Below are 16,256 nucleotides of genomic sequence, written 5' to 3'. Positions count from 1 at the left end.
ACCTGTTCATAATTTTTTTTCTGATATTGATCCTTAATTAGCTCCATTTGCCTCAAATCTGTTTCTATTTGCTGAAAGTAATGTGGAAATAACATAGAAAGATGATCAGTGGAAAAACTGGCTTGCTCTTTTTGCCTATAGGATGACAGAAAGAATCCCATATGAGACCCACAATTCTCAGCTCCTGCCGGGCCCTCCATCCCGTCTGGCCCACTGACCCTGAAAGAGCAAATCCTGTGGAATCACTGTGAAAGAAGTAGATGGGGAGCCAGAAGGTGACATGGCAGCTAATGAGAAACCACACCTCTACACAGCGGTATCTCTGCTGGAAAAAGAGATAGTAACCATCTCCCTCCCCCTCCGGGCAATGTGCCCACGGCCCAGGTGTAGCTGTAACTCCCAGAGAACACAGGCGCTGTTAGGACTCTGGAACCATCTTCACTGAACCCCACCACCTGCCTGATCCTCATCAGATACTAAGGAAGTGAGGGGAGACTTAGCGTTTCTCATACAACCTTCATCCTCTCTACATTCTGAGTATTATTCGCCTTAGCCGACAAGTGGAGCTTAATTTGGGCCTTTTGATTCTTTATTTTCTCCTTGCTACTGTTCAGGATCTTCTCCAGCTCTGTCAGTTTCTGCCGCAGCTCTCGGTTGGTCCGGGTTACCTCCACTGATCTGAAGTTGGCTTCGTCAAGGGCTTTCCTCAGCTGTGGAACACAAGGGGAAAATTCGATCATTTTAACCTTCCATTCAGTAAAAGAAGCTTATGATTAGTACTGTCCCCGTATTTAGTTCTCTTCGGACCTTTCTTTTAAAGAGGAGGGTAAGCGAGGCAATAATAATGTCTCGTTAAGAACTGTGGAGCAAAACTCTAAAGTGGTTTTCATCTTTTGTTTTTCATAATTTTTAACACTAAATACAATCTTCTAGAATAGATGAACAATGTAAATAGATGTTCATCATTTGCTTTTAAAGAGCCTGACTTTGGAGTCCAACCTAAGTTCAAATCTCCGCTGCAGCACTTATCAGCCAAGTAATTTTGAGTAATTAACTTTCCTAAGCCTCAGGTTCACCAATGGCAAAGTATGCAAATGACCTATCTCCTAGGATTCCTAGTTAAATAAGTAGAAAAAGAAGGGAGAGCCTGGCACACTTGCACAGCTTTTAAGCTTTTCTCCTCTTTTCTGTTGCTTGTGACTTCATGTCTGGAGAACTGAAAATTAGAAGGTAATTTATATAAATACTTGCCCGTTACTACCATTGCATAGATTTTTTTATAATACTGCTTTCAGTTTTTAAAGATTTTAATAAACTTGTCTAGTGGAAAAGTGGCATAGAGATTACTGTTAAAAACGACACTAGCCCTGAATGGAGTTCCTTATGCTAAGCCCTACATCACCAACCGAGACTGAATTATAGTTCTGGCATTCCCAGCAATGAACTCTTAAACGAGTCCGTCGGGAATTGCCTGATCCTGTCATCCCCTGACGGTAAGAAACTGTGCAATAACCGGCCAAGTTACTGCCTAGTACAGCTTGTTCCTGCCGCCTTCTGCCTGGAAAAAGCCTTCATTTTGTACAGCTCCTTGGAGCGCTCTGCCAGATCGGGTAAAGCACAATTTGAATCAGTCTTTGTTCAAATAAACTCTGAAAAGATAAACTGAAGCATATTAAATATTTAACAGTTCTGGCATCAGAAGAGAAAAAGGAAGGAGAGCACTGGTCCCCAGGAGCAACGAACAACCAGGTATAAGTACCCACCGAGTTCCTGTTTCCTCGACGCCTCTGGAGGCCACAGTAAGTCCCTCTTAGATCCTAGCTCTGCAGCGTTTGTGTTAGCAGCTGTCAAACTTTGAGCCTTTCTTTTCCTGGACTGGGTCCAGAGTTGGAGTGGGTCCAGTGTGAGGCCTCAGGTGAATAAAACTTTAAGGCTTATTATTTTGAATTACAGGGGCTACCATGGAGAACTTTTGACCTAAATAAGCTTATCCATGTATGAGGTACTCTAGAGAAGCAAAGCCAAGCACTTATAAAGGGTAGAAGGAAAATTATTTTTCACCCTCTCTGGTTTCTGGTGACTAGAATGAGACCTGCTGGAAACCCTCCACTTGCCCAGAGCCTACAGACAGGATCTGGAAAACTAGCAGAATCTAGCAAAGGGTGACGATTCTCACCAAAGTCAGCTCTCTCAGATGTCTATCTGTGGTGTCTGGTTGAGAGAGGAAAAGTAAAATTTCACGTTGTCCCTTCCAATTCAGACTGTCAGGCAAAAGATAGGTGTAAGAATCAGATCTTTGAATTGCGCCTTGTGAATCTGCTTTCGGGTACCCGTTTGTTGTTGATTCTTTTTCTCCTAGGACTAGCTACTGCCCTCTTGTTTATCTGGTTTTGTGTCCTGAGAACTTGGCTAGGCAACCACCAGGTTAGAGGATCTAAAAATATGGTTGGCTAGGAAGCTACTGACTTGGCCAGCCGGGCCAATTCTCTTGGTTATCTTTGGGAGTGGCTCTGGAACTTGGGCGGGGATTATCTTTTGTGCCTTCTCTGGGGACTTCTCTTGCATCCATGGGGTTGTTCAATACTGCTAGGAATTTTTACTGTTTGTCCTGGCTAAAACCTGGCAAGATATCTGAAGGATTTAAAGTAGCTCTGTGGTCAGAAGACAGCTATATTCAGAGCCTGATCGACTTTTAAAAGTTCCTTTCTTCCCTCTGCTATGATGGCAGTAATTTTTGTCAAGAGCAATTCACCAAAGTGCTGATACTTTGGGTCTGAGTGAAGCTGAGGGGAAAAAAAAAATAAGTCCTTCTCCCCTTAGCTAAATGAAACCATGTACCTAGAGAGAAAGAGAACCATTCTAAAGTCTCTATTGGAAGGATCTACTAAAATATTCCAAAGACACACAGCTCTAAATCTGAAACATAAGGATCTTTTGATTTCCATCTTAGTTGAAGATCTCCCTGATACAAAGAAGCAAATCGAAGATGATGTAGTTGGCTGGGTGGGTCAGTCTGTATATCATTAAAGGTTGTAACACAATTCTTTGAGAAATTAAAAACAGTACTTGTAAATCAAGTGTACAATAATAGAAATTCAGCTCCAGAACAATTCAAAGGCCACCCATTCTTTTTACCAATCCCCAAAACTCTCTTAATTCATCTAAGGCTTGCAGATATTATAAAAGATCTGGATTTAGGGAACAAAATCCTCCTTGGTGCAACTTATATTCTTTTTCTGTGACTTTTGAGGTATAAGTAATTCTACTTGGTCTACTCCAGGAATGAAGACGATTCTTGGGAGGGGGAAAAAAAAAGGAAAGGATATTTTGAAAAGTAGGCCCATGGAAAACCCTTAAAAGTGTCCTTCACAAATAGGAGTTAAAAACTTTAGCCCGAACAGGTAACATTAACTTTATTCCATTTGCCAAAAACACAATTTGGATTCAACTGTTCTTTTATAAACTAGTGAATTTTGCATTATTGTACCTGTCTCAAAACTAAAGTTGTAAGATCTGTTTGTGCCTGCACGTTTATGTCTCTTATGCTCGTTAGAGACTTTTTCCCTCCTTTGAATGGTATTGCCAAAATGAATTTGTAAAGAGTTCTATTTAATTGGTTTAAAGACAAGTATTTATACATACCAAGTTCACAAGATCTAGGATAATTGTCAACAAATAAAACAACAAACTTAAGCTACCTTTTACTTAAAACATCCATGTCTTCAGAATTATCAGCATTAGCTGTAATACTTCTGTTTTACCACGTTTACTATAAGTCAGATCAGCTCATCTATCTCTGTTACAGAATTTGTCAGCAAGAAAGGTAATTTAAGATCATGGTTAGCTGTTTAATATCTCATGAAATTTTCATAAGTAATCTAAACATAATTGTTAAAGAGATGTAGGATAAAATTTTCTAATTCTGGGTAAAATTATCATGTTTTTTGTTAACTAGAAACCTTGAAATTACCCTAAAACAAATGATTGATACTCATTTAATATCTAGATCATTTCCAAATAAAATACCAAAACATTAATTACTAAACATACATTTATCCACTTCTGGCTTCCTTTAACAGAGGAACTAAAGATATTTGGGTTAGTAAACAGGTCGTGCTACATTAGAAAGTTTACTATGAGGAAGAATATACTTCTAGAAAGTAAAAAATGTATTTATAAACTTGCTAACCCACAGAATGTTAGTGTAACATACTTTTCCACAATTGCTTATTTCTTAGTTTTCCCTAGGAATAAGAATTCTAAGGGTTAAGGATTCTAGTCAATAAGTGTAATTAAAATTACTTCAAATAATAAGGGTGAAAGGAAACTATGAATAGTAGTAAGGAAAGTAAAATAACTGTTCCAGAATGAGAGAGAAAAAGAGAACAAAGTCTGAATGGAAAAAAGAAAGATTTGTGGAAAGAAAAGGAAGTTTATGTGTGGTCAAGGTAGCTAAGTTAAAATGGATTTATTCAAGTTTTTAAAGAATAAGTTTGGTGCAAAATTAGAATTTGCTTTTCATTAAATGGACAGAGCTTTCTTGGACTATTGGTCTGTTCTTGATAAGAGGCTGTGAAAAGTTTTTGTTTTGTTTTTAATCTTTTGGGTAATCTCCCAGAAAAACAAAGATCTTACATCTTATCAAAATAACTTCCTGTACTTCACATTGTCTTTTATTAGGTCTCTGATTACTTAACATTGAGAAGACTGGGTTTTCTTAAGAGCTAAATTTTGTTCACAACTATACAACTTTCTGTATTTGCCTTTAAAACTTCCGTTGTCACTTTGTTTAAATAATATTTCATAATTGTGATCTTAATCAGATGTTCAAATGTTTTGACAGCTTCCCCAAATCAAATTCTAAATGGAGTCCTTTTGATCTCAAAGTAATTCTGAGATTTCAGAGAGTCCCTGAAAAATCTCAAAGGATTTGTGTCTTGCCATGTAAAAGAGAGATGTTAAACTAATTAGGTTTATTTAGTATGCTAAATTACATGGGAAGCACTGTCAAAGAACTGATAAGCCTTACATCGTATTTGCACAATGTATGTTATTAATATGTGTTCTAGCAATTGTAGGAAATTCCTAAAAATCTGATATATCCTTTTATCAGTCATAATTCCAGTTATCTTAAAATGGTATATCACAGAGATAACCCCATATCCTTATCAAGTCTATTATAGTGAACTCTCATCAGATCTTTAAACATGAGCATATTAACGTCTTTTATAATTTACCAGCAGCTGTTGTTACACTTGGATACTTTTGCAAAAGGGAGATTCCTGGAAAAGACCCTACTACGTACTCTTGAGCACTGACCTCCCTGACAAATGAGAAGGTGTCAAACCTTCGGTGAATATTTCACAACTGAAGAAGGCTGCATCTGACATCTGGTCTTATGTAAGTATGTGGTGTGGAGGCCTCAAAATCAAATTGACTAAGAAGAGAAGGAGATCTGGTTTAAATAGCTGCCCACACAACCCCCCCTACCCCCCGGACTCTCTGCCTGAACTGTTCTGGGTGATGGGCTATTATCATCTTTGAGCTGAAGAAGGAGGTGTTTGTGCTGCGGCCAACACCGCATGCTGCACTTAGACTGACACTTCTGCGGAAGCTGAGACTCAGCTACATATAAGATCACTGGACAAGCTAGCTGGCTTAAGAAAGTGACTCCTTCAACAGTCCTTCCCTTATTTGACTCTGATTGATTTGGGTCTTGGGGATCATGGCTCCAAAGGACACTCTAGACATTGGGAATTATCCTGCTGATAATCATCACAGCAGTCTCCCTAGTGGGCTGTATTCTCTCCAAACCTTGACATGCACATTCACGGTTGCTAACCACCAGGCAAACGATCTAAGCCATAAGACATGAGATATCTCAAGCCTGATACGATAAGGAAGAATATACTTCTAGAAAGTAAGAAATGTATGTATACGCTTGCCAAGCCTGCCGTCTCCTGAAGGAAAGTACCTTGCTCTAACCAACCTGCTTTAGTGCCTAATGTATCTTGCTCCCACTCCTGGCTGCCTCTGAAAGCCTTTCATCTTGTACCGCTCCCTGAAGCACCTTTTTGTCTGCTAGATTGGATACTACCTCATTAGAAGGTTTGCTCCAATAAACTCTGAAAATGTTTAATATGCTTCAGTTTATCTTTGAACATGACTTAAATCATTTTATAGAGAGCTCCTCCTCCACTGCCCTTGAATCAGTGCCGCTTGGTTTTTCGGAAGAGGTGGCAGCAGAGAAGGGAGAAGAATGCAGTACTCGGGACAGCTGGTAGTGTTTGACGTGCTAAGGTTATTTGTACCTTTTCTTTCTACACTAGCTCATTCCTTAGTTCTATGCCACAGTGCTGGCCTTTTTATTTATATTCTACCTTTACCTCAATCACAGCTTTGTCAAAACTAGGTAAGCCCTAACAGTGACCGCTTACTCTGTACTTAAGTTCGGGCACTGTGATAATTACATATCTTTTCCAACTTAAAAAAAAAGCCAAAACCCTGGAAAGTAGTTATGATGATTTCCATTTTATGACTGAGGAAACAGACTCTGAAATTACCTGCAGACAGTTCATTAACACCCTGTTAATAAGAGGCAGAGCCGGGACTCTCGAGTGGCGCACCCTGAGCCCCCCCCGCCCCTGCTAACAGCCCCCTGACCTCACATTCACTCCTCCCTTGGGCTCCTCACAAGTTCACAATCTTTAGTGATCCTTGTTAAAAGGATTTAAATTTTATAAGTATTCTGACAACTATCTCTGATTAAAGGTGCCTTTAATTTCAGTGTACCTTTTTGTTTCCCTTTATAACATTTTAATGTTTAAATAGTTTTGTAACTTATAACTTTTCTAAATCGTCTCTGTAAATTGCAGTTGCTAAATACACCAAAGTTGGCAAAATATAGACCTGTAGACCAGCCACTCCAAGCAGGTCTTGGAGTAATTTTAATTCCTCCCTCCCCTTTGTTCATGATACATTTAGTGCCTGTTTGATGATTTTTCTATTAAAATACCTATTTGATTTAATTATTCTCTATTTTCAACTGAACTATGTTGCTTGGCCCTAATCTTTGAAAGCCGAAAGTAACTGTTGTAGTTTTCTGGGTCTACATGCCTCCCGTTTCTCTTCATTCTTACCTACTCTCCACTACCACCAGACTCCCCTTCCTAGAATTGTGCTTACATGATACCACCCATTTCTTAAAAAGCCACAGAACTCCACTTCGAACTGAAAGTTCACCTCTAATACTCTACTCTGACAGTCAAGGTCAGCTACCAGCTGGTACCATCTCAGCTACCCACTCTTGGACATTTCCCAAAGTCTCTGCTCTGATCGAGAGAAAGAAATCCTACTCATTTGCTCACATGGCCTGTTCATTTTGTAACTAAGCTTTGGTCATCCCCTTGCACTGGGTGTCCCAGCCCCATCAGCTCAGCCCGTCTCCATCGTGTACTTTCATTCCCCTTCTTCTATCACCTAACCCTTACTTTGACTTCCTTCAGAATTGTACATAGCCTCTAGTTACTCAACCAAGGTCCTCTGCTGTTTACCCTATTTGTCTCATGTGAAGAGCGGAGATCACAATTAAGTAAGGGTCACGTAGCACACGTCAGAACAGGGACCATGCATGCCTCTCAGGAGAAGGTAAATGAGTGATGGGTGCTAGTGAAGCAAGCGGAGGGGACAGAGGGTTTGATGTCTACCCAATGGCCAGCCACTTCCTTCCTCTATCCCTTAGTGATCACTGTCCGATGGGAAAGCTTTCATCAAGACACTCCTCTCCTGGGCAGAGAACTGTGTATCAGAAGCTTTGTGTGTTCTAATTCATGAAGAGCACAGAAATGGCTTAATCACACTGGGCTTACTGATCACAGAGGGACTACAAGGACCACAGAACAACTGCAGCCATGCCTGGAAATCCTGTAACTGGTTCTGCTCTTAAAAGGCACTCATCTAGAGAGACACTTCTTGTCCCTTGATTCCATACCTCAGTCATTTCCCGTTGTGCTGCTTTCTTGGCCGTTTCTCTCTCAGTTTGAAACTGCTTTCTTAGAGCTTCTATGCGTTCAGCATGCATTTCTGCTTCCATTTTGGATTCCTCAGCCATTCGTTCTCTGTTTTGGGGGACAGGAAAGTCAACCTTAGAAATCATCTTTAGGGGGCGCCTGGGTGGCACAGTCGTTAAGCGTCTGCCTTCGGCTCAGGGCGTGATCCGGCATTCTGGGATTGAGCCCCATGTCAGGCTCCTCCACTGGGAGCCTGCTTCTTCCTCTCCCACTCCCCCTGCTTGTGTTCCCTCTCTCACTGGCTGTGTCTCTCTCTGTCGAATGAATAAATAAAATCTTTAAAAAAAAAATCATCTTTAGGAGGTAAGGAAGGCCTGGAGGGGAACGTGCAACTGTCCAAAAGCTGTGATTTACAAACAAAAAGATCAGGCACCAGGTGAACCTCACTGGTCTGAAGACCATTAACAGAAGGGGAAAAGAAAAGGCATTTACCTATAGCATTAAAAGCCAAAAAGTCATTCAATATAAAGATATCCAACCCAAAGAGTGAAATACATACACTTGTTTTGACCAATAAACAAGCCAAGAACATTTTCTGGCTCCTTTCTTGAGCCAGTAATATTTCACTAGATCATAAAATTCGTACAGATCATAAATAGGAAAACATGCCTTCTCTGCTTCGGTTTACGCCTTTTGCGTATCAGTATGTTCACTAGCTGAAAGGCATAAAGATCTATGTGCACACTGCATTTCCCCTGATTAAAAATTTTCATGGACTGTTATTTATATCCAAATCCTATTTACATAGATGCAGTTTACATAAAAAAACAAGGGGCTTGACCTGAACTTGATGGGTTTGACCTAATTTTAGGCCCCAAACGAAAACAATGGTTTAAGATCTGCCTGGGTGGAGTCTTCCACTCCTAATGGGATGGGTTATTCCCATCCAGGCTGCTGCTGCTCCTTTCCCAAATCATGCTTCTAAAGGACACATCAGCTTTTGATAGGAAAGCGTTGGCAGAAACATGCAATGTTCTTTAAGTCTTGGTTTAACCTTCATGTGTAGAAACAGCCTGACACTAGATAAGGGAAGAGCTGGAAAGGAGGTCCGAACGAGCAGACCCCAGCCAGCTAGTGTCTGCTGCTCAGGGATGCCTGGCTCCTTAACAGGGCTCTGCTGGGAGTACCAGTTGCAAGGTGAAGACTGGCACGAACCGGTTTGTGCCATGGGCAGAACTTACTCTCCCAGAGGCTCTTCCCTAATTTCACTGTGACTATCCTGCCCTTACTTGAAGGTTTCCAAATTTTGTCGCTCAAGTTCATTATTTTCCAATTTCTCTTGAACATGATCAAGCTTTGTTTGTAGATGATTATTTGTCTGGAGAGATTGTTCCAGGCTCAAAGCCAGCTTCCTGTTGTCTTCTCTAGCTACATCTAGAGCTTTCTGTAGAGGCTCCATCTGAAAGAGAGAAGGCTCTTTTTGATTCCAGTGCCACAGATGCAAGAAGTCTGTAACACTATATATTCACTCCTCTCACTTACCATCAAGTGCCATTGAAACAATAGATGGAACCAGAACCAAAGATTCCAGCTGCCTGGAATACGTACCTGAGAACTTACTCCAGACATTGCTTAGGAGACCCTCCAAAGGCAATGGGAGAACGCTGCTCCACTGATTACCAGCGAGCTTTGAAAAATTGAGCCAACTGAATTTATTTTTATTTTTAAAATTTTAAACTAGTTTAATTCCCCTTTCTGATCCTATAACCTTCTGGTGTCACTGCCTAGAGAGATAAGAACAGGCACTTGTTCCTTGTATGTCCTTCCAGAAAAAGCTTGTTTATATGAAATACCCCTGGCTTTTAATATATGCACGTATATGCAGAGCTATATTCATGAGTGCATACACCCATGAACACACACATGTAAATGTGTCTCTTTATTCAGAGTGGGACCACTCCAGCGACTTCTGACTGAAGTTACAAGTTATTCTCCGAGACTTTAACTTCTGCGCTTATTTATGCGTTAGTAAATAAAAAGGCATAACTGTGGTCCTGGTTTGCCAATAAATGATTCACTGGAAGGCTGCAGGACCACTTCCCATTCGTAACCAAAACTCTGACTTGGATGAAAAAAGAAATTTCCCTGATTATTTTGCTCCATTTTCCTAAAAGAGCAATATCCCAACACCACCAAAAATAATAACATTATCATCTATAAAACACGTGGCCTTTACCTCACTGCTGTGCTGAGCATCTACAACCAGCATCCTAGCCTGCCACTGGTCCACCTCTGCCTCCAGCTTCTGCACCCTCTGTTGATTTAGAGCCCTAAAAATGGAAAGCACAGCAAGAGTGACTACAGGAAAGAACCATCTAGGAATGATACCACTGGGAGTTACAGGGCACTCTTCTTCCAAGAAGCTCGAATAGCCTATGTAGTAAAGTAGAGATGCTCAGAGTATCTGAGAGTTGACAAGTGACAGTGAGTAGCTCCGGCTTCAGGTTAAGAAATTAAGGCTCCCAGAGATCAAAAATTTGTCCCAGCTATGATTCATTTTGGTTTGATACATTAAGCTGTCAATACTTGCTAATGACTAACTTATGAGCTGGTAATTTTATTCATATATACATATCACTAGTACAAAAATATATCCCCTCTAGATGGAAGGGCCTGCTATTGACATTTTGCTTCTAAATACAACTACCTAGAATTTTATTGTGAATGGCAAGCAATTTTTAATACCATCCCCTTAACTTTTTAAGTTCAGAGGTAACATACATTTACAATATGTAAAAAATAAAGATCAGTACAACAGAGACTATAAAACTGGCACCTGTTCCCCCATAACACAGAGGCGATATGCACCGCTAATACACACATCACAATATATTTTAGAGAACTTATTAAACTCAAACCATTTGTTTATTAACCCCAAGGGGAAACTTCTATGCAACTTGAAACATTCAAAGGAGTTTACTTATAAAACATGACTAGAAGTAGTTCTCAGAATGATTCCTCTAAAGTAATCATTACTCTTTAAACAGGACACTAATATATAGATAATTCAAACTCAAGTAGGCACTTAGCTTTAATTATCTAGACTAGACAATTATTATTCTGTAGACCCAAGAACAGGTTTAAATGGTGTAGAAACAGGAAGGGTAAAGCAGCAATATAGCACACGAACTTCTAGAATACATACTCCTTTACATCACTACAAAATATGGGAATTTTGAATCTTTGAAATTCATGTTTAACAGATGACTGGATTAAGAAGATGTGGTCCATATATACAATGGAATATTAGCCATCAAAAAGAACGATTTCTCAGCATTTGCTGCAACATGGACAGGACTGGAGGAGATAATGCTAAGCGAAATAAGTCAAGCAGAGAAAGACAATTATCATATGGTTTCACTCATTTGTGGAACATAAGAAGTAGGAAGATCGGTAGGAGAAGAAAGGGAAGAAGAAGGGGGGGGTAAACAGAAGAGGGAATGAACCATGACAGACTATGGACTCTGGGAAACAAACTGAGGACTTCAGAGGGGAGGGGGGTGGAGGAATGGGATAGGCTGGTGATGGGTATTAAGGAGGGCATATATTGCATGGTGCACTGGGTGTTATACGCAAGTAATGAATCATGGAACTTTACATCAAAAACTAGGGATGTACTGTATGGTGACTAACATAATAAAATATTATGAAAAAAAGTCATGTTTATTTCTAATTTCAGATTATTCTACCTAATTTTCTAGGTGTTTATTTTTTATAATATTGTATTTTATTGAACAGGTCTACATTTCACCATTTCAGAAATGTAAAGCTAAAAGAGAGGACTTTACGCGTGTAGCATTGTAAAGGTGATGAACTGTCATACTCATACACTTAGGGAGTAGTAACATAGGGAGAGGGAAATATGTCAAACTTTGGGTTGGAATTGGAGGAAAAAACCTGTTCCAGACTGAAAGGAGGTCCATGGTTCCAAACAAAAATCTCTCCTTGACTAAAGACAATACAAATACGAACGTCAGTTTACAGAGAACATTGCGTTGCACAAAACCCCACTGGGCAGGAGGAATGGCCAGGACACAAGAGCGCGGGCTGTGGGGGGAGCCAGCGTGCAGCAGGCACTGCTGGGCTGGAGGCTGGGAAGCCCGGTGGAGCTGTGGCTCTGGGCCAGGACCTGTAGGTAAGGGCAGGTGGGGAAGTCTAGAGGCAGAGGTTAGTGCATTCACCAAAAGACCCTGCTTTCCAGTCAAGTTCCTAGGATGCTTTTCTCAAACGGGGGCTAGTTCTTTAGTTTAAAGTGACTTTGTTTCTGGACCGCATGCCGCTCCTTACTAGAATGCAGCAGACAGCTACACGCACAAAGACAGAAAAATAATCTCCAGTACCTTTCTTTCTTGAGGCCTGCAATCTCTGAATCCCTCCGCCCAAGCTCTATTTGTACTTTTTCCAGAGCACCTTGCATCTTACTGTGAGAAGCCAGCACATTCTCCAACATAATTGTAACTTTGCAGTTGTCTTCTTTAGCCTCTGCCAGTTGTCGCTGAAAGTTACCCACCTAAGAAAATGAAACAAGACAAAGATATTCGATTCTTTCTGGTTGTTCTGCTGTTGCTGAGTCCCACTACTTCTAGGCAAGAGTATGGAAACCAAGCATGACAGAATGCTAAGAGGAATAACTGAAGCATATTTTATTTTGTTAAGATCTTGAGTTATTGTGACTTTGAGAGAAAGGAAAACTAGACCCCACACGCTGTGGAGAACTGCAGTGCTTCCCAACTATTGTCTCGTCACAGCATGTGTATTAACTGGAGACAATGGATTCAACAAGTTCCTGGTTCTAGATGTGCGTGTCCCAGGCTGGTCTGCTTAGGTGATCTTATTATGTGGACAGAAGAGAACACATCTGAAGGCCATCAGAATTAGTAACATGTTAATAACACATAAGCAGACAGGTCATCATTACCAAGGTCAGGTGTGTTTCAACAGAAAAAAATTAGGACTTTTAAGACTGGAAGTTAAAAAAAAACATTGGGAGTTAAATGATGTGTTTTTAAGGTAACACTTTACAGCTCTTCTAAAATTATCTTTAGGAAAAAATCCTCCTCTGATCAATCCTCATTTTTACTAAAGGTAACAAGAAATGAAGGAATAGGACTTGTGAAAGATTTCTTAAGCACCTCGTGTCAGTAACAAACTCTCAGAAAGGACTGATGACTTGCCTTCTTGCTCTCTCTGTCCTCCAAGGCCTCGAGATCCCCCTTCAACTTCTGGCTCTCTTTCAGGGCTGCGTCACGACACTTCACTGCTTGTGAGAGCTCCTCTTCATTCTTTTCAAGAATGGATTTCACCTTAGTAGAAAGCAAGAAATGATAAATAACTTTTCCAAACCACCATAAATCGGCAATTAGAATAAGACACAGCAATTTGGAAACCAAACTTAAAATGTTTAATTAAATATGCTTATCCACTATAATAAAAACCAGTTTTATTAGCTATTTTTCCCTTTAAAGAAAACCCAAAGGGGGAAAAAAAATCTGTATGAATAAACATGAGCAAACCTAATATATGTCAATCTCCAGGAAAGTACAGACTGTGATAAGGGAGGTATGATTATGAAGGTTAGATGTAAAATGGGGGAGAAATGGATTATCATGGAATTTGAAAATATAACAAATGCAGAATATAAAAAAAGGCGAATAAATACTAAGTAGCGTCAAGAAAATAGTGTTATAAAAGAATGCATCCTAATTAGAAGTGTTAGTATTTTATATCTCTGAAATACTTTTAGTATCTACACAATCATTTCAAATGATCTCACTCTTAAATATTACTTTTTAAAAAAAGCACTGAAATAACTAGATTCACAGGATGTCACAAAAGTAATACAAAGAGTCTTATGCATTCTTCACGCTACTTTTATTTTTTTAAAGATTTTATTTATTTATTTGACAGAGAGACAGCCAGCGAGAGAGGGAACACAAGCAGGGGGAGTGGGAGAGGAAGAAGCAGGCTCCCAGCGGAGGAGCCTGATGTGGGGCTCGAACCCAGAACGCTGGGATCACGCCCTGAGCCGAAGGCAGACACTTAACCACTGAGCCACCCAGGCGCCCCTTCAGGCTACTTTTAATGGTGACATCTTACACTGCTGTAGTTCAACATCAAAACTGGGAAACTGACTTTGGTACATTACTGTTACCTAGATTAACTGGCCTACAGAACTTACTCCGTTTTCACAATTTTTTTTAAAAACCTGTGTAACCTGATTCCATGCACGTTATTCACATGAACACCATCGCAGTCAAGATACAGAACTGCCCTGTCCCACCACAAAAGAATTCACATGTGCTACTTCTTTGTGTGCACACACTCTCCCAATCCCATCCCCAGTGCCGGGGCAACCAGTAATTGGTTCTAGACCTCTGTAGTTTTGTCATTTCAAGAATGTTGAACATTTTAATGTACTTAACTTTTGTATAGGTAATACAGTCACATTATCCTTTTTTAAACAGCATGACTGAGGTATAAATGACATACAGTACACTGTGTATATTTCACGTATACAGTTTGGACATGTGTATAAACTCCTGAAACCATAATCAAGATAATAAGCATTTCTATCATCTCGAAAAAGTTCTCTCATGGCTCTTTGTAATCTCCACCTTCTGTCTCTCCTTGTTCCCCCACCTCCACACAAGGCAACTCATCTGTTATCTGTCACAATAAATTAGCTTTTATTTTCTAGAATTTAATACAAATGGAATGACATTGTATGTACTCTTTTTTGAACGGCTTTCACTCAGCATAATTATTTTGAGATGCATTCCATCTTTTTCAGGTATCCATAGTTCAATGCCTTCTGTTGCTGAACAGTATTCTATCGTAGGAGATACCACAAATTACTCATCCATCACCTTCCGGACACTTGAGTTTCTTCCAGCTTTAAGCTATTATGAATAAAGCTGCTGTGAACAGCTGTGTACAAGGCTTTGTGTAGATTTATGCTTTCATTTATCTTTCATAGATACTTAGGAGATGAATGGCTGGGTTATACAGTAGTGTTTCATTTTTAAAGAAAGTACCAAACTATTTTTCAAAGTGGTTGTACCATCTGGCAGTCCCTTCAGCAGTGTAGGAGAGTTCCAGTTGTTCTGCATGCTAACATTTGATGTGATCAGTTTTTCAGTTTTATACATTCTAATAGGTATGCAGCTCTCACTGTAGCCTTAATTTGCATTTCCCTAATGCCTGATGTTTAACACCTTTTCAAGTACTTAGTTATCATCCATATATCTTTTTCTTCATTGAATTGTTTTCTTCTTAATAAGTTTTGATAGTTTAATACATTCTGGAGATGAGGCCTTTATAAGATATGTGATTTGCAACTATTTTCTCCCAGTCTGCAGCTTATATCTCATTCTATTAATATCTCTGAAGAGCATAAGCTGTCATATCTTTTTCCCCCCTTTATGGATCATGCCTTTGATGTCAAATCTAAGATATCACTGAATAATCCAAGATCACAAAGATTTCCTCCTATGTTTTCTTCTATAAGTTTTACAGTTTTAGGTTTTACATTTAGGACTGATACATTTTGAGTTAATTTTTTAAAAATTTTATTATTTATTTGAAAGAGAGAGAGAGCCCGCAAGGAGCAGCAGAGGGAAAGGGGCAAACAGGGGCTCAATCTCATTACCCTGAGATCATGATCTGAGCTGAAATCAAGAGTCAGACGCTTAACTGAATGAGCCACCTAGGTGCCCTGGAGTTTTTACATATGGTGTAAGGTATGAATCAAAAGCTTTTTGCATTTGGATATCCAACTGCTCCAGCACCATTTGTTGAAAAGACCATTCTTTCTCTACCTTCACTTTTGTTGAAAATGAAATGTTCATAAAATTACTTTGAATCAGTGGCACATTCACATTAAGATACAAAAGAGTAAAGCGAAAAATTTCCCAGCCATCCAGTTCTCTTCCTCAAAATAATGTTGCCAATTTATGAGTCATTGTACAGCTATACTATGCATTACAAGTGCTTACATATATATACATACACTCACATATGTATATATTTTTTATCCTCCTTCTCCTTTTACTATACAAATAGTAAAATACTATGTATACTCTTCTGAACCTTGACTGTTTTAATCTAATAATACATATACACTATATACATATACAGTATATACATACATATGTTCAGGCAGTATTCCAAACCATGAATACACCACAA

General features: G+C 39.5%; 2 protein-coding genes and 1 non-coding gene across 9 annotated transcripts in view; 2 read left to right on the top strand and 1 right to left on the bottom strand.

Annotated features, from left to right (window-relative positions):
* Window positions 1–6,139, top strand: part of GTF3C3 (general transcription factor IIIC subunit 3) — a 74,095-nt gene extending 67,956 nt beyond the window's left edge. For 4 of the 6 annotated variants that reach the window (XM_087862261.1, XM_087862249.1, XM_087862252.1 and 1 more), the window contains 2 exons: window positions 142–1,799; window positions 5,241–6,139. The gene's annotated coding sequence lies outside the window, so the exon portion shown is untranslated. The remainder of the gene's footprint in view (window positions 1–141; window positions 1,800–5,240) is intronic. The other 2 variants (XM_087862262.1, XM_087862256.1) reach the window with 2 other exon arrangements.
* Window positions 1–16,256, bottom strand: part of CCDC150 (coiled-coil domain containing 150) — an 81,202-nt gene that overhangs the window by 3,557 nt on the left and 61,389 nt on the right. Inside the window, exons 17-23 of one of the 2 annotated variants that reach the window (XM_045806376.2) lie at window positions 13,244–13,372; window positions 12,410–12,579; window positions 10,246–10,339; window positions 9,299–9,468; window positions 7,991–8,117; window positions 516–710; window positions 3–71 (exon numbers count right to left, since the gene is read on the bottom strand). In XM_045806376.2, coding sequence (XP_045662332.2) covers window positions 3–71; window positions 516–710; window positions 7,991–8,117; window positions 9,299–9,468; window positions 10,246–10,339; window positions 12,410–12,579; window positions 13,244–13,372 — 954 coding nt within the window. The remainder of the gene's footprint in view (window positions 1–2; window positions 72–515; window positions 711–7,990; window positions 8,118–9,298; window positions 9,469–10,245; window positions 10,340–12,409; window positions 12,580–13,243; window positions 13,373–16,256) is intronic. The other variant, XM_087862274.1, reaches the window with a different exon arrangement.
* LOC123798347 (small nucleolar RNA SNORD56) lies at window positions 2,714–2,781 on the top strand. Its single transcript, XR_006781264.1, has one exon. It is a non-coding gene; the product is annotated as a small nucleolar RNA SNORD56 (small nucleolar RNA).

Source organism: Ursus americanus, chromosome 1, assembly GCF_024610735.1.
Source record: "Ursus americanus isolate L20-20 chromosome 1, mUrsAme1.1.p, whole genome shotgun sequence".
NCBI classification, from domain to species: Eukaryota; Metazoa; Chordata; class Mammalia; order Carnivora; family Ursidae; genus Ursus; species Ursus americanus.
The sequence above is the reverse complement of the archived record's forward strand: the minus strand, read 5'-3'. Positions and strand labels throughout refer to the sequence as shown.